The 22,347-nt window shown below is 37.9% G+C and overlaps 1 protein-coding gene across 1 annotated transcript in view; it reads right to left on the reverse strand.

Annotated features, from left to right (window-relative positions):
* Positions 1-357: 357 nt before the first annotated feature.
* LOC145494721 (uncharacterized) overlaps positions 358-22,347 on the reverse strand; it is a 120,181-nt gene continuing 98,191 nt past the window's right edge. Inside the window, exons 5-16 of the mRNA XM_081474286.1 lie at positions 13,938-14,141; positions 12,671-12,963; positions 11,720-11,974; positions 11,222-11,425; positions 9,917-10,063; positions 8,638-8,784; positions 8,249-8,350; positions 7,411-7,725; positions 5,343-5,426; positions 4,436-4,591; positions 3,894-3,995; positions 358-3,544 (exon numbers count right to left, since the gene is read on the reverse strand). Coding sequence (XP_081330412.1) covers positions 3,269-3,544; positions 3,894-3,995; positions 4,436-4,591; positions 5,343-5,426; positions 7,411-7,725; positions 8,249-8,350; positions 8,638-8,784; positions 9,917-10,063; positions 11,222-11,425; positions 11,720-11,974; positions 12,671-12,963; positions 13,938-14,073 — 2,217 coding nt within the window. The 5' untranslated portion in view covers positions 14,074-14,141 and the 3' untranslated portion in view covers positions 358-3,268. The remainder of the gene's footprint in view (positions 3,545-3,893; positions 3,996-4,435; positions 4,592-5,342; positions 5,427-7,410; positions 7,726-8,248; positions 8,351-8,637; positions 8,785-9,916; positions 10,064-11,221; positions 11,426-11,719; positions 11,975-12,670; positions 12,964-13,937; positions 14,142-22,347) is intronic.

Genomic DNA, 22,347 nt, shown 5'->3' on the forward strand with positions numbered 1-22,347 from the left:
ATATAAGTGGTGTCACGTAAATCGTTACTGGTAAATCCTGTAAAATTACACTCAAAACTGTACCCTGGTAAGGGTACTTTTTAAACTCTGCTGCTTACTTGAGCATACAATAAGCAGCCGCACAGTTTAGCAGCTAGCTGCCTTTTCTACTTCAATCGAACCCTTTTTTTTGCCTTTTTCTCGCTTTTAATTTTTTTTTGTAATGTATGTTGCTTTTTAACCTTTTTTTCATTAATTCACGCTATTACAGTATTACTCCTTATCTTTTTTAATATATATTTTTTTGTGCTTTTTTGGAACTTTTTATCTTTTTTATTTGTTTTTCTCTCGTTTTTAATTTTTTTTTTTGAAGATATATTTTCTCTTTTTAAACTTTTTTTTTTTTTACTTTTTTACTTTGTTTTTTGATTTAATTTTTTTTTTTGGCGATTTTACATTTTTTTTCCTTTTTGGTAGTTTTATATATTTTCTGATCCTACACTACTCGGTAAACTTTTCTATAAGTAATCAAGTTACATGTTTAATGAACATCGTCCGTTTGTCTTAGTTACACGATCTCGTTCTTCTAGAGTGGAATTTCGAATTTTCGAGCCCACTTGGGAGGAAAATGCTTTGAACAATCGACAGGCTAGCAGAATCGAGGGCAAATTTCTCCTAACTGCTTTGTCAAGGGAGTACTGGAACAATATATAATAATAAGATTGCTTGGAATAATCAGTAATAAAACAATAATAAAATGGGGATTTTACTGTATCGTTGAACGTCATAGATCTGAAAAAACTCAACGGAACATTTCCTTGAACATTCAGCAATAGCAGATGAATAAACCTTTTTCAAACTATCAACTTTTCTCGTGTCAGCATAACATGCGGTAACAAGAGAAAAAGTTTGGAACAAGAAAATTAGAAAATGAAAAATTTTCCCGACATCAAGAAACGTTGGTGACGGCAGCAGACAATTTATACATGTATTTCCCCGTGCAATTAATCTCATCCCAAAAAGGTGGTACATGTAGCGCTCTTAGTAATCACACATTAACAACAACGGCAAAAACATCAACAATAACAAAAACCACCACAACGACAACATCAAAACTTGCTTATCAAAGCAAGCCGAACCCGCCGCTGGTTTTGATGAGACTAAGTGTCACATCAACATAACAATATGCGAGCTTTCTTCAGAAGAATGGCGAGTGCGTCGTCAAGATACTCTTTCGCTTGTTTCAGGTCATACAGGTCACCGTGCACAGACAGTACCCAAGTGTTGGGAAATACTTGTCAAATGAATAATCTGAAGCGCGAGGTTTTTCAAACGAATGACTAGAGCACGATCATGACACCCTTTGGCTTGATCTTGGGCAGCCAGTAAGTGGTGTACAACACCCAGGTTACCGTAGCAAGTTCCACCATCGACATATTCAACTCCGAACTTTCGGAGACAATTGACCAGTACACGACTACAATATTCTTAAGCTTGCTGTAAGTGAACCACGCCAATGCGTACATTGTCCATGTCACTTTCCAAAGGACAAGATGTAGCTGCGACAACCTGCTTAGAGCCAAACTTTTACGGCGTACGAGCACAATACTCGTTGTCATGTTTAACGTCAACCAGCTTGATGCGTACTTAGGATTGGTTGTACTGTATGTCATTATGAGATCGATATGCTCAGGTCCGAACTTTTTCATTGCCCACAGCAAGTGAAGGGCGGAGAGAACTTCTCAGACCCATCAACTTGGCATAAACTGCTACAGGTACTGGCCGTATCAGCAAGTAGTATAGGTGGTGATTGTAGGTCTTATGATTCCTGTTGACGCCAGTGTAGACGATCACTGAGTGGAGGGCTTGTTGGGAATAACATGCTGCTTAAACAAATGGCATGTAGCTGGGAATCTCTTATTGGACCCTGGGAGGCTCCAAGTTTAGAAATGGCTGAATATCACATATCTGTAGGTTGAAACGCACTGCGAATATATTTCTTTGCCTTGGAGTGGCGTCTTCTTCACTGAATGACGCTAGAACTTACCACTGAAACATAACTAGAGGTCAAGGCTCTTTTTACCCTCTAGTACTTTTAAGGAATTAACATTACTTGGTATGTGGAAGGAGGTGTATCCACACATGTAAACGACATGTACCAAGTGTGAATTGTACATTGATTGCAAATCACAGCTGGTGTTTCAGGGTGTTTTACAGCGTATAATAATTTGACGACATTAAAAAAAAACAACAAAAAAAACAAACACCGACATTACCAAACAACACCCTGGGAAGTAAACATTACAAATGACTTGGCCTGTAAATTTACCTACAAGTTGTTTGGAAGGCAATTCAAAGTAAATTATACCAAGTTCTTTATGCATGACTTCTTCTCATCACAAGTACGAAATACTCAAAGCTATACCAAACTACATGTACGTCTACAGTTGTACCTTCTTTGGGACAAAGTTAAGACGTGAATTATCGATATAGAAACGCGTCAAATTCAATAATCTACGCTATTATGAATAGCCAAAAACTAAAATCATAAGACAAAATTGTCGTGATTGTCAGAGACGATAACATCAAATAACGAGCATAAAGTTACACGTTGAACTTAAGATGTTGTTTTTGTTTGGTCAAATTGTAAACATTGAGCACTTGGTATTTCAATATCCCATGTACATACAAGGTGCAACACTTTGACTGTGCTCAGGAGATTATAACATTATTAACAAATTCAACCCTCACTAGCTCAAACTGTGAGATAAAATGAGACCACTTATAATTATCGCAAATAGTAATCATTAACAATAATAATGATAGCAAATTAAGATACGCCCTTTCTAGGAATTATTTCCTTGGAATGCCAGGGTACTTTCATAGATACAAAAAGATATTATATCAATAGTCCTGATGCTACAAAATAACATCTCTAACACAACTGAACTGCATAATAGATTAATTTTAGGTTGCTCTCAATTAATTGAGACGAGCAAACCAGACCTAAAGCATGGATGCCTGTAGCCATGAAATAACTCAGCATGCAAAAAGAGGTATGTAGTAAATATTGAAAACACTATAAAAGTCGATACAGGTAACTTAGGTGTTTATAGGCTGATAAATCATATAATTAACCAGCAAGATGATCAAAGATGACCAAGGAGCCATCCAAAATGCCCTTGTGGTAAAGGCTCAATACCCCACTATACCACTAATAGTGATTCAAATGAAGAAATTGCTTGCAAGGGTATTGTATTAAACAATACACACTTTGAAACTCTTCTTTCTAAGAGATGCACCTCTCAATGTGCTTAAGGATGGTGTTGCTGTCCTCTCCATCAAACTTTCTCAGGCAGCGAGGGCATTCTTCCAGCCCAACCACCTTCTCATCTTCGTCACTAACACCTGCAGCCTCAGCATCGTTTCCATCTGCTGGTGAGTCCACAACGTCCTCTACCATGTCGTTGTCAGGTTGGACCTCTCCTCCATGGTACATTGAGGAGGTTCTTGTTGATCTTTGGCTTGCTGGGTGTGCAATGGGCCCACGGGGAGGTAAAACTCCCTGAATGACAGCAAGGAAGAATAAAAAAATATATATATATATGAGCCACTGAAAGGACCATAACGAATGCTGTAACATATGACAGAACCAATCTCTTGTCTAAGTGGAAAAAGGTTCTAAAGGTTTCAATTCTGCTGAGATCGTATTTTTGATTTTCAGAGTCTGTTTGCTTGGTTAGGTATTAACAATAATTATTACAACTGGATGTCATGGCATTTCAACTTCAAATACAGTATTAAGATTTTCCTAAACAATATAGACATCATTCTTTCCAAGGCGATGATCAGGTCTGTCACTTTCAAGGTCTGCCTTTATTGTATTGAACGGTATAATTATGGCTGATTCTTACCCTGGGAACCCTTTGATAATTTTGCTGCTGCCATTCCGGGGTTGTGTACTCCAAGCCACTAAGTCCATAAGGATTGTATTGAGACTGAATACGGGAATATGGCTGAGGTCAACAACAACAACAGAAATAAAACAACTTAACAAAAATAACAACATACCTCTACATGTAACAGTAATTCATGTAAGTATAACGTAAATGAACATCTAAAAAGGTACTATCAAGTACTCCTCAAGGGTAAGTCTTGACACAAAAGTTGATCCATGATTGCTTTTGAAAATTAAGAATCGAGGTAGGTCATAAGTTTATGAACAAGTTTATAATGATAACTTCTACATGAATAACTTTACAACGTTCGATAGGCAGTCGAGAAAAATGAAGCACCTGATCATAGCAGGAAAAAGTGTTTCAAATCAGAAGTTTCCCTGGACAACAGAAATTAGTGCAAATTCCTGCACTGAAAAAAGTAAATGGCAAGGAGAATTCAGCTGGATTAGATCCCAATAATTCTGGCACCATAACTATCGATTGAGACTTGCACACACCTGCTGTCCATAAACCTGCTGCTGTAGCTCCTGCTGACCTCTCAGCAACCTTTCCCTCTCTCGATCATGTACCTCTCGAATTGCTTGAACTCTGGCTTGCTGTTCAGCTACAGCTCTTGCCCTCTGTGCCAGTGGATCCTGGTATTGATACATCCCCTATCAAGAGCAGAATGGTATGAACACCTCTGCACACTATACATTACAAGATAGGGGTGGGAACAAGGGGAATGTAAAGGAAGCTAAGTGTACAGGTTCTGGGTACTTCCTCTTCACTTGTTTTTAACTTGTGAGATGTCTATACTCATTATTTTCTCTCACTAAGAGTCTTGTCACCAGAAAAAACTTGTAATTTTTGTATCTCCACAGTGTTACTGAACTAAATGTACAGGTATCGTCTAGTGTTTTTTTATGTACATATAAGGGCATAATTTTGTCTCATACATGTTGCATCAGGCACCAAGTTAATAAAACATAGCACAATGTAAAGGCCAAAAGGACTAATTATGAGAATGCATATGGGACTTTACACTAAATGTATACTCAAAACAGGACTTGTTGTCAACATCTCACCAGAGCAGTGTTCAGTTATGCTTTGTATTGTACTGGTCACATGGCATTTTAATGTACAAGTACACTTTGCCTTGTGACCAGTACAAAATTACTGAAGACAGCTGGGGATATGCCATCTAGAGTCAGAAAAAACATCTACAGTGCACCTGCCCAAACCTACACATACATGCACATGACTGTAATTCTAAACAAGTGAAAGAAATTCTATACTACCCTGAGTTCATTGGCTACATTTCTACCGTTTTGTACATGTATGATGACTTGCATAGCACTCATTACTATATTTTGTACCAAGCTGATTACATGCAAAATTAATGGCACTAATTTTGTGACTTACTCCACTATTTTTGGCCCTCAGTTGTTGCTGTAAACTCTCTTTCTCTCTCTTCTCTCTTTTGAAGTCTTCTTCATATATTTGGAGCTGTGTGAAGACAGTAAACACCATATACAGTTAGTAATTTACATCAGAACCATGTTATTCCCCAAATGTTAACCTTGGTTTCCATTAACACTCCATCCCCTGGAAGGGCACAGGGTATACAACATACATGCACATGAACAAGCACCTTTAATTACTATTATTTGTATGTACATGTAAAGAACACAGGCATGTGTACTTTGTAAGTGCCACAGGATGGAAATATTATCCCCAATAAAGAATTGAACCACACCATACACAGAAGTCAAGAATGAAAATAACACAAAGTAGGAAAAAACAAGAGGTTTGTCCATATCATCAGACCCTGATGGTTAAGAAACCGCACTGCATGCAATTATTAACTATCATTATTCGAAATTAAGTAGCATGCAAATATGATTATTTAACCCAATTACACAGCAACAAAATTAATAGTTAGGAAATCGATTTACATGTACTGCAGGAAACCAAGTTTAACAATGGGAATTGCCACTTAACATTTTTCCACAGAACTTTTTTTTAAAGTGTTTTTTCTCTGGTAAAATGGGACAAAATTCCAAACATTTATCTGTTTTCTAGGTATACATGTAGACAATTGCTTGATTCAACTTTTCTCAACTTATTTTTAACACTGAATGTTTGAATTTTGTATTATTTTCAATTACTGTCAGTTACAAAATCATTTGATATCATGTGTGTTAATTTGCAGGCCAGAAAGGGGCACCCTAAAAAATAATTTGGAAGAAGCAAAATAATGCTGGAGCGATTCTTAAATGACCTTTTATGCTTCACTTAGCCGGTTTTTTTTCACGTGTCATACATGTATATCAGTGTCTCCACAAATTAATTAGATCTTTCACCAAGTTCAAAAATTCCATAACATTGTATTGATGTAAAATTGAGTATACATGTATAACAAGAACCTGCAAAACAATGTACAGAATTTTGCCCAAATAACAATTTTAAAATAATTTATAACACACATAGCACTAAGTCTCTCAGTTCTCCCATTTGGTAATGAGATTATGGAGAACTTTAATTGCGACATTTACCACCATGAAACATGCTGGCCACCTGTGCTCCTTACACTCAGTGATCATGTTTACGTACTCTATCCACAGTTCCACACGGGAACCTACCCTACGGATGAGGGAGCGCACAGCAGCCAAAGGGGCTGGTCCAAGAGGACATGCCGAGCTACTGACAGTTGTGGATCAGGTGGCACTCAACAATGACCGACTGAGGAAATAATTCATATGCATGTGCATGTACATCAGAGTAAAATCATACTTAACATCTGGAAAAAATGTCATCACGGATTGTTTGCAACAACTTAATTGTGTTTGGTGCAACCTCAATTGATATGATCCCTCAAACAATCACCAGTGACATTTGGCTCATTCTAGTCTTTAGAGAAGATTCAAGTCCCATGTTTCTTTTTTACCAGCTTGTGTTCATGAGTTGTTCACATTGTACAAGCAAACAAAATTTAATTGTTACATTTACAAATTGAAAATACTGTTCAAATGCCTTGTATAGCAACAGTGAAAATCTCACAAACACATCCTGGTAAACACAGGTGTCATAATTTGAAGCAATATGCCACCAACCTTGAGATGATGACAGAAATTTTCTGACATTTGCAAATTTTACTCAATACTTATTAAATTTCACTTTGCGTTCTATTTCTTCATGCTATGTTGTAATGTAGGTATCCTGTTTGATATAGAAAATGTCACTGAGGTTGCCTCTGCATCCGAACTACATTTCAATGGTTTTTTTTTTTGTTTTTTTGGATCTGCTTTTGATTCTTTTCTTTCCCATCAAAAAATTAAGGTGTGGGATAAAGAAAGTCCAAAGTTACTTTTAGGCCAGTGTGCATGGAAAGACATTTTAGGCAAAATGATGGCCAGAAAATAATTATCCAAAAGTGACTTTGAACATTCTTAACCCACCTTGTTTAATATATGTTAACCACAAACCACACCTGCTGCTCCAGGGTCTGCAACTGTTCCTTAACTGCATCTAATTCTTCCCTTAGTTTTTCCTTCTCTGCCTGATTCCTCTCACGATCTTCCCTCTCAGTGGCAAAATCATCAGCATACACTCTAAGCTGCTGTTTCAGCACCTCAATCTGGTCAATAAGCTCAGCAGGAATCTGTTGCCCATAAGCTGTGGTACCAGGCCAGGAGGGCAAACTTTGAGTAGGTGTACTTGGACGAGGTGCAGCAGCCCCAAGTAGGGACAGATGGGACAGGGGCTGCTCCATGGATGTGTTCTGAGGAGCTGGAGGCTGTTGGTATTGCAAAGGATAAGGGGAAAAATCATCAGGGGTTACAGTAGGCAGGGGTCCAATGACATTAAGATAGGACCACTATAACTGACTTTAATACTGTACATGACATTGTTGTACAAATATGCTCGGTAGTATGGTACATGAAGGTCAGTTTGCCATGATTAACATGTATTTTATGTAATTAATATGTCTTTGATGCAGGTAGGTGTTGTTAGCATGCTGGACTGTGGATTAAGAGCTCTGAATGCAAGTCCTGGCCATAAAGTCATTGCATTGTGTTCTTGGGTAAGATACTTTACTCCCTAAGTGCTCCTCTCCACCCAGGTGCAGAAATGGTACCATCAAATGGGTACTGTCTAAACCCTCCCCCACCCAGAGAGGTGGTGGCAAGGTAGAAATACTCTCAGTTGCTTCATGTAACAAAAATTGGGATAAGCCCCAGCAGTAACGATTACTCGGTCCGATACAAACTTAACCTTAAATGTTGGACACTGATCATTTAAGAAATGTCATCAAGCTTATACGATACCTTGAGTGCAGACTGGTTGCGCATCAACAGCTGCATGTGATTAATTTCAAGCTGTTTCTGCTGTAATTCACTTTCCAGCTGCTTGCAACGGTCATCCAATGCCTAGAACAATCAAATCATTCAATGCGGGAACAAAAAAAATTATGTGTCTGACTTTTTATGAATTATGTAGAAAAGTGGTTTTCTTCCTCTAAAACATAGTACATGCTTCATAACGTAACTCAGAAAAAGATCACATACTTTGCAAAATTTATCGCATAATTTTCTGCAATGAAAAGACCACTGAGTAGATACAATTTCCTTTCTTTAACGTGCTCATATTAGAAGGCCTGCATAGATGTTGATATTTCATGAAAACCTTTCATGGAAACCATCATACATGTACACACCTTAATTTTCTCCATGATCTCTGGATTCCTTTGATTGTCAACAGAGTTTAACATTTCAATTTGGTTCTTCAGATCAGCAATTTCCTTGTTTGAGGCAGAAGAAAGCAGTTTGTATTGTTCATCCCATTTGTGATTCACATCAAGTATCTAAAGAGAAAAATAAACAAAACATGAATAAAATGAAGTTTCTACTGAACCTCTGTCCATCAACACATTAGATATACACTGTACATAGACACTGATGGTGTCTATGCCACTTTTATCATAATCATTTTAAATTGTTAAATATGACATCATTTTATTATGCAACAGCAACCATACTTTTTCTCTCTGACCACTGATGCTGGTAGCATCTGTGTGCAGCATCCTATTTAACCAAATATGCTAGTAAGTAACAGTAACCATACTTCTTCTCTCTGACCACTGATGCTAGTAGCATCTGTGCAGCATCCTATTTAAACAAATATGCTAGTAAGCCTTCAAGGTACTTGTGAAGTCATGAAAAGTTTTGCATCAACCTTAATAAGTTTAATTATTGCAGATTAAGGATGTTCATGCGAACATTTTCCAGTCTATTAGATTTTTTTTCAATTTTTCACTGCGATCAGACAATGAGTTACATGTACTTGTGTCAGAAATGCAAAAAAAATTGGGGGTCGCCACCTTGGTTTCAGAGATAAAGCATGTGGAAAACTACTCTAATTTTGAAAAACTGGCACACCTAATTCAGCATGGTATACAGGGGAACATAGTTAAAAGTATCAAAGGAGAGTCAACGGAGGCAAACGATCTGAGCCATACTTTGTAGAAGTGGGTCTGCTGCGTAGATAATTCCAAGTGTTACCAACGTTTTCACGAAACTTAACCCTTTAAGAGGCATTTGAAACCCTCCCACAAATAAATGAAGAGCTTAAAAGAACAGAATTTGAAGGTGCACTTTGCAAAAAATTCAGACTTCTAGTCAATAGATTTTCTTCATTTTTTCAAATCGGTAGAGAAAATGATCCATCAAAAGAAAAGCAGGGGTCACCAAACGTCCAAAATCATTAAATCCAGGCAAAGCTATAGCAATGGCCATCTGTCCTATCATTGTTCCTTTTAATACTTAGCGCCCGCTCTCATGTATGATGTGGTGTGTGAATTTGTGTGCACAGTAAGGATGCGCAAAAAAAAATTAGCACAAATGTCCCTAAATTCCATGTACAGTCAGTTTGCTTGGGGCCTGGCCCTCATAGTTTTTGAAAGCCCTGCAACAGCACTTTTCAGAACCATGATTTACCTCTTCCTTGAGTTTCAGTGCCTCATCCTTTTCTGCTTTAGCCAAGAGCAGCTGTCTCTGAAACTCAGCGATCTGTCGCTGATACTGACCACAGGTTTCACAAGCTTCTGATCCAGTCCGGGAAAGTGGAGTCTTTACAACAATTGACTGTTTCAATGGCAAATAAGTAAAATTTATATGTTGTAAACCCAATTTGATATATACAGTACATGTAGCAATTAAATTAATTTGAAAGAATTAATGACACTGTCTTGCATATTGATTTACCCAAGAGGATATATAACTGATTAAAAATTAAACCACTGTCTAATACACACAATATTAAACAATTAGCTTATGAGCTCGAGATTTCTATTGTGTGATAGTTGACGAGGGTGCAGTCCTCGTCAACTATCACCCATGGAAATCGAAAGCAAATAATCTAATTGTTTTAGTATAAATCTACTAGGTGTTCAAGACTTTATCTAAATCCGCTTCAGACACCTCAAAAATGCAAAGAAGTGACTGTCATTTTGTTAAAAATCAAACACTGCTATGCTACTCACTATCGATCACAGAACAGATAGTGAGCAGCAGAGCCAATCAGAGAACAGCATTCATGATAGAACACTAGTAGATTTATACTAAAATTGGATATTTCAAATTTTCAGAGATCACTCCAACCTGTCAGATTCCTGTATAGCTCACAGCATGTACAGTCACTAACTATTAACTCTAAGTACATGTAGAATAACTGTTAAACTTAAATATGTAAACAGAGATCACTTTTTTTGTACCATCTTCATTGCTTTTTTTTTTTTTCTTTTTATTGTAATGTGTTAGATTTATTTTTGTGGATTAAAAGGTGCTGTAAACACTATTAGTGTGAACATTGTAAGTATAGTATTGTAAGAATAATAAGTTTCGTCTAGTACAATAGTTAATGTCAGCTTTGTAAGTAGTTATTCCCAAGTAGTATCTAGTATCTAGTACTGTAATCATTTATTCTGTGTTCTGTAAGGCAATAACATTAAATAAAACAAAAAACCAAAAAAAAAAAAACCAAAAAAAAAAAACCAGAGATCACTTTTGTTTGCTTGGGCTGATTTGCCAGGCCTCCTGATGGCATTCATGATGGTGTTCAAATGCATGATAAATGACAGAAAAGTGACCGCTAATGCTTTTTTGTCTTGGCCACATTTTTTAGCACTACCACCTTCAAATGGTCTCTGCAGTCCCTGATGAAGGTATATGCATGCTACCCATTGCACTGTACCACCTCATCTGGCAAGGGAAACCATTAAATCATTAATGCATTTTTTTTACCTCATCGGATGTTGATCTGGTTGACATACTTCTGTCTGAACCAATTGAAAGAGGCTCGTTTCGGACTATTGCAGCAGGTTCTTGTTCTCTTTTCACATGAACAGTTTCTTCAAAGAGCTTTACTTCGCCTTGAATTTCCTCAATTTCTTCCCTGCTTTGATCTATCTTATCCTTTAGCTGTTGCACCACATTTTCATGAGAAGCCTAAAATTTTCATTCAGTTGATAAATCATTTATTTTAATTAATACACATAATCTGGTTCAATAAATTTATACAATTTGGATTGCTTTTCACTGTTAGTAGTAAAATTTTTATAATTGTTACTTTTAATTAACTAGTTTGCATTTATCTTTTCTTGAGAAACACAGGTCATGATGAGTTAAAGAAAAAACTAAAACAAAAGCTTAGTACATAAATAAATGTTTGACCAGATACTGTAAAATTATGTGATGTACAATTGAAGTAGCTGAAACAGATTTTTAGCTAATACAACAAACCTGTTCTGCCTCCATTGCAACCAGTTTGGCCTTTAACTTCTCCTCCTCAGAAAGTAATGCACTAGAAAGGGTCTCCCTTGTTCGTGCCTCTTTAACATACTCATTGAGTTTAGAATTCAGCCTTGTGAGTTTGCCTTGCAACTCAGTGTCTCTGTCATTGCCAGGTAATCTTCCAATATTCTCACGAAGGTTCTGTGCATTTCTCATAAGGTTATCAAGCTCGGATGTGATGTGTTGAAACTCGGCTTGTATCTCCTTTTGAAATACAACAATTGTATGCACTTCAAAAAACATGTCTTGAATCAATGAATACACCCCACAATAGAGTGCGCACAGGTAGCACCATCCAGATCATGGTTGAACTCACATCCTGAAGTCAATCAGTGGTGATTCACTTATGTTATATACGTTTGTTACCACAGCATCTTGTATGTCTTGGCATAAAAGGTAGTTGTCATATAGCACAACACCTTTGCTCAGCTGACATCTGGCACATTAAAATGACTTTGTATGTTTTCCTTGCACATGTTTGTGTCATTTATATAATATCATTGTAACTCGTACATGTAAATGTACAAACTGTACATCTTTGTTGTATGCCCTTCATTGCTGTTTCTTCCTGTTCATTTCTCTATTTTCTCTAACATAGTTCATTTGCCTGTTTTTGCTTTTTTTCTTCTTTTTTTCTTTTTTTTTTTTGGTGGGGGGGGGGGGGGATCTTTTTCTTTCTTTTCCTTTGTCACTACTTTTATTTTTTTTCTTTGCATACTTTTGCTTTACTTTGCTGTATCCTGTTTTGCTGTTTTGTTTTTGTTTTACTTTTATAAAGCATCAAACCAAGTTGAAAAATACTTTATACAAATATTAAATATTTCATGTACTGGCTGCATTAAAAGAAGCGGTAAACTCTAAATCATACATGTTCATGTACCACTACTATACTGAATGTACCTTAATGTGAAAATCTCCAGGCAACAATGATGGAAAACCTGAAGACAATGACTGAGGTTCAGACACTGTTGTGACGTTAACATAGTCATGATTATCAGTGCTTCTCACAATGGACAGACGATATCTGTCGCCCTGCTCAGCTGCACTACTTTGGCTGTCATCATTGATAGAGGTGCAGACTGAAAGATCAGCCAGTGCTGAATCAATGCCTTTCTGAGCCAAGTCAGATTTCAGCTTCTGGACTTCTTTTTGGAGTCTGGCATTGCTTTCCTGTGAATCTTGAAGAACTTTACCTTAAAATAAGAACAGAGTTGACCAGTAAATGACAACATTGATAAAATGGTTAATCATGTATATCTATTGAACCTTGAGAAAAAAAAAAAAAGTAAAAGATTTCAAAAAATAAACTCTTGAAAACAAAACAAAACAAAACAAAAAAACAACAAAAATGATATACAATGAAAACGAAAAAAAAATATAAAAAAAGGGTGAGGTCAATTCATCTCTGCTTGTGACCATGACTATAGTGATCCCAAAGGGCAAATTAACTCATACCAAGCTTCAGTCTATATTATCACTGGCACCCTTCCATTATTTACATACAGATGAATCTGGATTAGCTTAAGAACTTGAAAACACTTGCAGAAAACAATTGTTCATGTGAAAGGGCTCAGATTAGACATGCATGAGATCACAAGATCTTTGCAAATTCAATATCTATTAACAAAACAAAACAAAACAATAAACAGGGCATCAGACTAATTGGCCACCTGTCAAAGTGCCCTAAAGGAGGTCTGTTTCACTAATGCTGAATTCAAAACAATTCTTACTGGATGTGGCTTGCACAAGTCATGCCACATTAGCTCTTCCTGACAAACAAATATCTGGCAGTCCACAATACTTGTGATATTTCATCTTCAATTAGAAGCAGTTAATTCCATGTTGTGCTTCACATGAAAATCAACGTTGCTCTTGTTCCAGTTGCAAATTTGTATTTTTATTTTTTACCATGATCTACAGTGTTAGTACACTGTACGCTTAGTAACCATGACTTACAGAAGGACTTTACCAATAGAACATTTTACAAGTGTCGAACACAGCTTCAGGTATGACAATAGTGTTATGCAACCATCTCAGAGCAAATTTGCCTATGAGCGAGGCAAACGATTTGCATACAGATCCAACACAGTACTACAACTTAACTTGAAAACAGAATATTCAAACTGTTGTACTTATACTGATGTTCACGAGCTGATTTATCACATACCTAGAACTTGAACACCTTGTGCTCGGATGTGTAGAACTTTGTTGTCTTGTTGCAATTGCTCAATCTCTCTTTGTAATTTTGTAACTTCATCTGAACTATTGAGATGCTCAGATGAATCCCGCCATTTTGTACTCATTGTAAACACTCACAAATGGAATCTGTTTTGTTTGGATCCTCAAAATTTTACTAATGATTATTTCACACCTGAAAAATACAATTCACAAGCATAATTTCTCCAAAAGGAGGTAAAATGACCAAGAATTTTCCATAAGTCTACATTTATTGCCTGCATCTTCCTGGGTAAGAAACCAGCTCACTTCAGCACCTACATTGTACTGACATTTTCCTATTTAGAAATGGTCATGAAGTATTTCTGAACAACATCAAAGGTGTTCCCGTGTGAAAGTTGTAACTCCCGAAATACCGAGCAGGGAAGTGAATAACAAATTAGGTATGCATAAACAGGATATCGTCACGAACATGTACATGCATGACACTATTATTGGCAAGATCAATTTATTCTTCTTATTCGTGAATATCACCCGAAACATGTCCATAACTTTACATCACAAGCTTAACGAGAACATTTCACCTCAAGTTAGCTGCACTATCTATAATTTGTGGCGCAGCGAAACAGGAACTCGAAACCGATGGGAAAATATGTGCTTAGCGAAGGAACTCAAACAGAGAGCAAATTAATACGAAAGACTTAAAGTTCACATTACAATAAGATATGCATTTACTAAAGCAAGCGAAAAGAATAAACTTAACGTAAGAGAAAACGGAACATGACAAGTCGCAACAGGACGGGAACAAATAAGCTTTCGGGAAAAACCCAATATATTAGAACTCCCGTTCGTCAGTATATCAACAAAGAAATTCTTGGATGATTATGAAAGGAATAAATATAAAATCACAAAATTCCGACAAGTACAAACGTACTTGCTTAAAAAATCGAAATAACTAGTATGTCCGAACAAGGCCGGCAAAGCGCTACCTGTGAACAACAGCACAACAGCTCCTCAGCTAACGCGCGGGCGGTCCACCAGTTTCAAACGACGTCGCTATTTCATCAAGCATGGTCACCAATTCAAATTTTCCAAAAATTATGCCAAGTATATATCCAGGATTTAACAAGCTTTTCATTTGAAGTCTGTATTGATACATATATATTGAAAAGAGCCAAACCACGGCCTGCAATAGCTTTAAAAAGACCTCCTAAGAAAACCACTACATGCTGAAAAACAAAATGGCGGATTGTAAAGACAATGCGATGTTCCCTTCGACTTGGGGATTCCCCTCAGATATGATGCTCCTTTTGATTGGTCAGCTTCTTTAGATGCCATCCTCTGATTGGAGGAATTGGAGTTATAATCACGTGATGTCTAAACTCGTTCAAATCAGGCAGAACCAGCTGCGGCAGTATGTTTTCCTACAATACTCTGTTTTTATTTTATTTTTTTCAGTAAACTGTTTTGAGGAATTCAGGACGATTCAAACAAACAGGATACTGATGTACAAGTAAACGACGAAGACATAACATCACCTTTGGATTAGCCATCGTCCAGAATGCGAAGAACACAAAATAACTTTGCCAGAAAATACTAAAGGATTGGAGACGAGCTTGCTGATCGTACATTGACAAGTTGCAATTACTTGGGACGCAACGTTGAAAAATACCATATGGTCAACTTAAAGTATCCTACGTGAAAACCGCTAGTGATTGCAAAGCTTTTGGAGCGTTTGTGCAACAACGGCATATCAAGAGCCAACAGGTGTGTTACTAACACAGAGACATGAATGCCTATCACGTCGAAATGTACTGTTGCGAGAGCTTTCAGAGCCCCAGTAGTTCGAAAGTTACATAACGTTATCCAGTGGATGAGTGATAACGAAACAAACCACGCTATCCACTGGATAGTGATTTATCCAGTGGATAACGTTATTCGCCATTCGAACAACCCGGGCCAGGAGGTTTAGCGCTTCTCGCTCCGTGTCCATTCGGCAGGCTGTATGTTGTGAGTGACTTTTAGCTCTGGCGTAACAATAAATTGCGTGATGGGTGTACTTATCAATTAATCATGTTACATATATTATTCAAGCGCGGGAATTTGCTGCATTAATTAGCAGTAAATTTTGTACATATCTGACTAATCTAGATACGATACACTACATTAGATTTTCAACATTACATTCCCTATAAAATCGATCGCTTTAACGGCTATATTATATCGCAAATCGCGCCGAGTCAGGCAGTATAAAACCTGCCAGTCGGCTGTAAACCTCGACACATACACGATAGACTGACTTTAAACAATACATTCTCCTTTGCATGTTCGAGCATTGCGAATGAAATTCAAAACATGCAAAATACTACTTGGAATCTCTGTACTAGCACAGCTACAGACTGGCCGTGGAAAGTTAGCTAAGTTAGGTCGAATTCTTCAGATAAACTCGTCTGCATTTAGCATCATTGCTCCAGAAAAGCGGAAGAAGGTCTGGAAGGTGTTGAGAAAACTGAAACCGAAACTGTAAGCTCTAACAATGCACAGAGTTCGTAGGCGGCGGAACTACTGGCACAGAATTTGGAATCCAAGAAATCTAACCTGCATTCTCCTCTTGTGAAGTGCTCTCTGACCGCTTTTGATTTACGTAACTGCATGTAGAATGATTAGCATTCGCGGCAGACGAGAAAGCGAAGGAACTTTGCGCACAAGAAGCGAAATTGCTCTAATAGACAGGTACAAAGGGTACTTCTTAAAAATCGAGAACCCGTGACAAGGCGAGCTATTTCCAACCTACCCTGGCCTCCCCCTTTGTCAATATCGAGGTCATTCAGTTTTTAGTTAACTTTAAGTGCTTTAACACTGGCATGGTAGAGAAGGAGAACTGTTACACTCGGCACTTCAATTGCCTCGCGCAAAATATAGTAGAATGACAACATATTTTTACAAACTGTCCTACTACTTTTATCGTCGTAGCATCAAGAGCTAACTGTAGAAGTGTTTTGTGACAATAAAAACTGCAGGAGCCTAGTTGAGCCACACAAAACCACGCGTTTTCTGAAAACCAGACACTGTGCCTTGTACACGATTGACAATAGTAACACACAGACGCGTCTCTCCGATTTTTCTCCATTCGGAGAGGGTGGCTGTAACGCAGGCCGCTATTCTGTAATGAGGAAGGTCTGTGTACACAACTCAATTTCAAGGAAAGGTAGCTTGCAAAGGAAAAACAAAAAGACTTTTACATCATAAATACTTGCGAAAAGTGTGCGCCGAGTTACAAACACACTTTCTACCAATGTGGAGAGCTGGAACCTTTCCAGATTTTCAACTAATTCCGTTGTAAAAGAGTGAGCCAGTGAAAGGCAAAATATGCATGATCGATCAATTGGAACTCAGTCGACAACCGCTTACCCAGAATCGCGTCAATGACTTTAGGGGCGGCTTAGGGTTGTCCCCGGGCAGTTTCATCTTCCGGGTTCTCTCGGCGGTCATATTTAAAATCGTGCCTCGTAGGGAGAAGAGTTTTCTCCTGACTAGCCACCGGTTTTGGAAATCATCGCTGAAAAGGCCCTGCAACGAAGTTGTTCCACAGGATGCAAGCATCAACATGGGGCTAAAAATTCCGGCATTATGGCAAGCTGGTAACTAAGTGTAGGCAGAAATATAACTCAAAAGTGTACATGTTCGTAGTAAGTGCCTGACCTAAAATTATTGCCCTCCAGGATTTTGGTGAGCTTGACAGAGATTCATTTGAAATAAATCAACGAAGAAAACGATAGATGTTTGAACAACAATGCCGTGAAACACGCAAGGAAGCAGACATGGAGTTTAACCAGACCAGGAAATTGACATACGACTTCACATTTGAATAAGTGCATCCAGAACCCTTTGCTAGGCAAGCAGCAAAATAGGACTTCAGTTCATGAGACGGACCAAAGTCCTGTGCATACGTTTTCAGTGATTGCAACGTCGCGAGTCTTTCTGGATATGTTTTCTTCTCCGAGAATAACACTGGATGAAATAGCAAAAGATTGGTCTCTTTACAGCCTCACTCTAAGCTAGCCGACACTTCAGAAAGAAGTTTTTTTAAAGTTATTAGAGAGATTAAGCATGACGTTACGTCAAACGACAAACGGCAAAAATGAAACTTTGTCTGTCTTCAGCTGTCTTTACGGTAGAGTGAAAATATCTGTGTTTGCAGTGAACTTACCTTTCAATGGAAAAAAAAAATTGTTGACTGAGTAAGAAGGTCGAATAATACTACCAGGAAAACATGCAATAGGGGACTTGTAATGTTAATTGCCAGATTCAGTAGCCGGGGTTTCCCCCAAAAAAGGACGTAAGATACTAAAATTGAGCAGGTGCTTAATACGTTGAAATTATCTGGTAATTGTACCAAGAACCGGTTTCGTGTTGAGTTATCAAGAGCGAACAAGGATATGTGTTTCGTGAATACAGTTCTAGAAAGAAATGATAAATTTATTCGAGTCTGTGTTAGCATTAGTTGGCTTGGCCTAGCTGGAGAATGCGGTTATAAATAGTAATTGTTGTACTGTCAAACTAACTTGATTAACGCGGAACTAATTTCGTTCCGCGTTCTTTCGTAGTATGGTTTGAATGAGGAAATGGATGACAAACCACGTAATCTCTCAGTTTTGTTTGGCTGATGAAATACTATCCAAATACCCAAATTACGTAAATGGTACTAATAATATCTGATCGCCACTCGAAAAAACGTAGACGGTGGTTAACCAGAAAAAAATCTGCAACTGTAATGAAATGCGCCTGGAATTAACAGTAAGAATGTGACATAAAACGCTATAATAGCAAACTTTCAATAAACTTACTAATTAATCAACTTACCTCTTTTTACTAAAATAAAATTAACCTGATGTTTCGGGTGTGCTTGCTGTTTGTCATTGAGCGGACTTTGCTAACAGTGAAGAACAAATGACGCCACAATGGACTGTCCAACAAATCATATAATCAGGGAAAAGCAAATACAAACGAGACACATGTATACTCCCTAAATGAAAGGCGTTCTATTAATAGGCGATTCATAAGGAAATTACGTAGTTAAAACAAAATTTTCTCGGTTTTATTTCCGAGATTTGTAATTTATCCTGGCGAATCGGAAAAAAAAACCTGCGCGGAATTACCTTGATCAACAAGAGAAAAGTTCCGACGCTTCCTAGAAACGTTTAGTTAATCTTCGTCAAGCTATTACTTTCAACTGGCTCTTGCCGTCCCTTTCCAAAAGAGATGTATGTAGTGACGGGGTCTTTTATGCCCCCAGGCGTTGCATGCGAATTGAAGGAAGCAGCGTTAGTTCATACCATGCAAGAGACCATGATAAGTGTGTCTTGTACCATGGCATGGACATTTTGAGCAAGATTTAAGCCAGAGGATGACATAAATAGTACGAATTAAGAAAAAATATATATTTTTTGGCAATAGCAATAAATCGATCCGCGAGCAATATCTTAAAAGAGGTGAACTGATCAATATATGCTCAGTAAGGACTTGTAGCGAACAAGGAAATACTACAAATCGTGATCGTTTCAGCGCGCGGCCAAAAATCCTTCGTTCGTGAGAACCAATACCGAGAGAGTATTCACCGCAGCCAATCGAAACAAACGCAAACATTCAAATGGGCTATAATCAGAATTCCAAGACAAAAACTGCAACCGACGAAAAAGTCAACACAAAACTGTTAGCTTTCCATAGTCGAGGAAGTCATACAATGAAGTTGTGCTAAAGCTGTTAAATAACGTTAGTTATCTGTGGAGGGGACGTAATTAAGACGAAATCCGATAGAAAATCGGGCAATTTCAGGTTTTAGTGGACAAAAATCTGGTACCAGAATAATTTTAAGTATTTTACAGTCATTTTTATATTTTCTTAAAGCTAAATACATAAATAATTGCCTGAAATAACACCGAAAACAATTTCCCATAGGAACGGAGAGAAAATAAATTTCAGAGTTCAGAGAACTTGTGCAAACACTAGTAAAATTTCATCATCAGTTTCATTTCACCAGTACTTTCAAGTATTTCATGCGAAGTCGATCATTCGTTTTCGACGTTTGGTGTTGCCAGAAACCATTTTTTTAGAAGATATTTAAAACAGTCGTACAGAAGTTTGCAATACGATGTAAATAATCTTGGTACTAGGTTTTTGTCCACTTGTTACTCGAACTTCCGGTGGATTCCGTCTTACTATTGTCAGTGAGTTATTCAAACCCGTGCCCTTTTGTTACAGTAATTCCGCTTAAAATTTCCGGTAAAAAGCAAAGAAGACAAGCCTGTTTTCCCTTCAACAGATCAGATCAAAAATCTCTGCCATCGTGTGAAACTAGGTGGATTTGTATGCCTTTGGTTATCGGTCAAATTTCATTTGAAATCATAGATCCTTGCTAAAGCGGAAGTAACTTCAGAAGCCCACAAATGGATGCATAGGTCAGAATAATTGCAACAAACGAAACTGTATGTACTCTCTGGACTTACCGCTTGTTTCCCTAATCTAGAGTGTGCAAATTCCATGCGCAAGTGAAATTGCGTTTCATTTGAAAGCAAGGAGAGAGTGTTAGGAATGCTCACGTCATTTGGTTTTGGTGGAGTGGAACTTTCCTAGAACTGCCCCAGGAACTAATTCCGGGTTTCTCGGAATTATTTTGCGTTTTTTTAATCTATGACTCGATTAGCCAATAGGAATCGGAGCAAACAGCGGTTACAGCGGTAACGTAAAAAATCCGGCAAATGTCACCTCCGGTTTACGTTGCCGAAATTTTAAGGGGGTTGGGAGCAAAAACGTGAAAGACTTTTGTAAGAAAGCGTCGACCAAGAGCAGTAGTAAGTCAAATTATTAGCCGATAAACCAGTTGAATTGAACAAAGATTCGATTTTCTATGCATACACAGCGTACAAAGCTAACTAGCTTGGAATAAAGGTCCGGTAATACGGGGAACATTTTCCTTCAACTTGTCTCGCAACATTGTTGCATTACAAGTTGAAACACATTATTGCGCGTAATACCACGTTTGTGACCAACTTGTCTCGCAACAAAATACAGTGTTGCAAGTTGAGGCAACATGCTGCGCAAAGTAAACTCGAGTTCTACTTTCTGCAACAAATTTTAGTTTTGCTGCTCGCATTACCACTGAAGCTACAACTTGTCTCGCAACAAATTTGAATTCAACGCTTGTGATTGGCTGTCGCAAAGCGCGGCAACGCGTCAAATAATAATAATAATAATAATAATAATAATAATAATAATAATAATAATAATAATAAAAACATGGCGGACGGTGAAGACGAGCCTGAATTCGAAGTAGACCAGTAACTCTCGGAAAGTCATAAATTTGCCCTGTACAGACCTCGAGGGCTATCATAGTCTTTGGGACACCCCGTTTGCCCCTTCAAGACAAGCAGCAAAAAAGGTAAAACGCTTGGAAGAACTGTCGCAAAAATACAACTTATCGCCTAGCTACCTGAAACGACACTGAGCTTCATACTGAGAGAACTTCGCTGGCACGGAAAATCGAGAAGAAAATGACGGCCAGAAGTCGAAGTGGAACTTCGTCGAAATGCTGAATTATATTACAGAAGGCGCCATCTTTATTTACGAAGTCTAAAATAGAATGCAAGTTATTGGAACCCCGGGAGAGACTGACAACATAAGCTTATTCTGAGAGAAATAGGAAAATGAGCGCCAAATCTTCGTTTCAAAAATTGTTTACGCGCTTGAAAAAGCTTCAAATCTTCCACCATTCCGTTTTGTTTGTCCGAGTTTGTCTGAGTTATAACGTCACTCGCGCGCTTCGCTATTAAAGCTGGGAGGATTTCGGAAATTTGCGGCGTTTATAAGCGGAAGCACTAGCTAATTCTATAAAAATGTTGATTACAGGAAACGGAAAGCTGCGTGCGCGGGCGGACTGAAAGCGAAGGCTTTGGGGCTAAGTGCGCGAGCACAGTGCGCTGTGGACAGACAAGCAGCGCTAAGATAAACAGCTGCACGACTGTTGCTTCAACGTCACATGCGTTATTTTGTTCTTGCAGTCCTATGTTCGTGTAGCGCCTGAGATGTCACCGTTAAAATCATTGCATAGCTGATTTCTGTGCAACCACAGAACAAATTTTAAATACCTTTAGATTGATGAAGCTGATTGATGAAGGTTTCAGCAGTGTTGTTCTTTCCATGATGCGAAATGGTGTTCGACCGGAAACTGCATTGCAATATTGCAAGCGTTCCTGAATTCAAGGCACGCGTATATTATCAATAGGAATTTACCTGTTTAGGCAAGTTTCGAATTGAAGAAGTTAATGGTGAAGAGAGTTTGAAGGCATAACACTGGCCTGCTTGCTGAAGCAATACACTTTGGCTTTCGTTAAACAAAACCAATA

The sequence above is a fragment of the Orbicella franksi genome, chromosome 8, assembly GCF_964199315.1.
Source record: "Orbicella franksi chromosome 8, jaOrbFran1.1, whole genome shotgun sequence".
Lineage (NCBI taxonomy): Eukaryota > Metazoa > Cnidaria > Anthozoa > Scleractinia > Merulinidae > Orbicella > Orbicella franksi.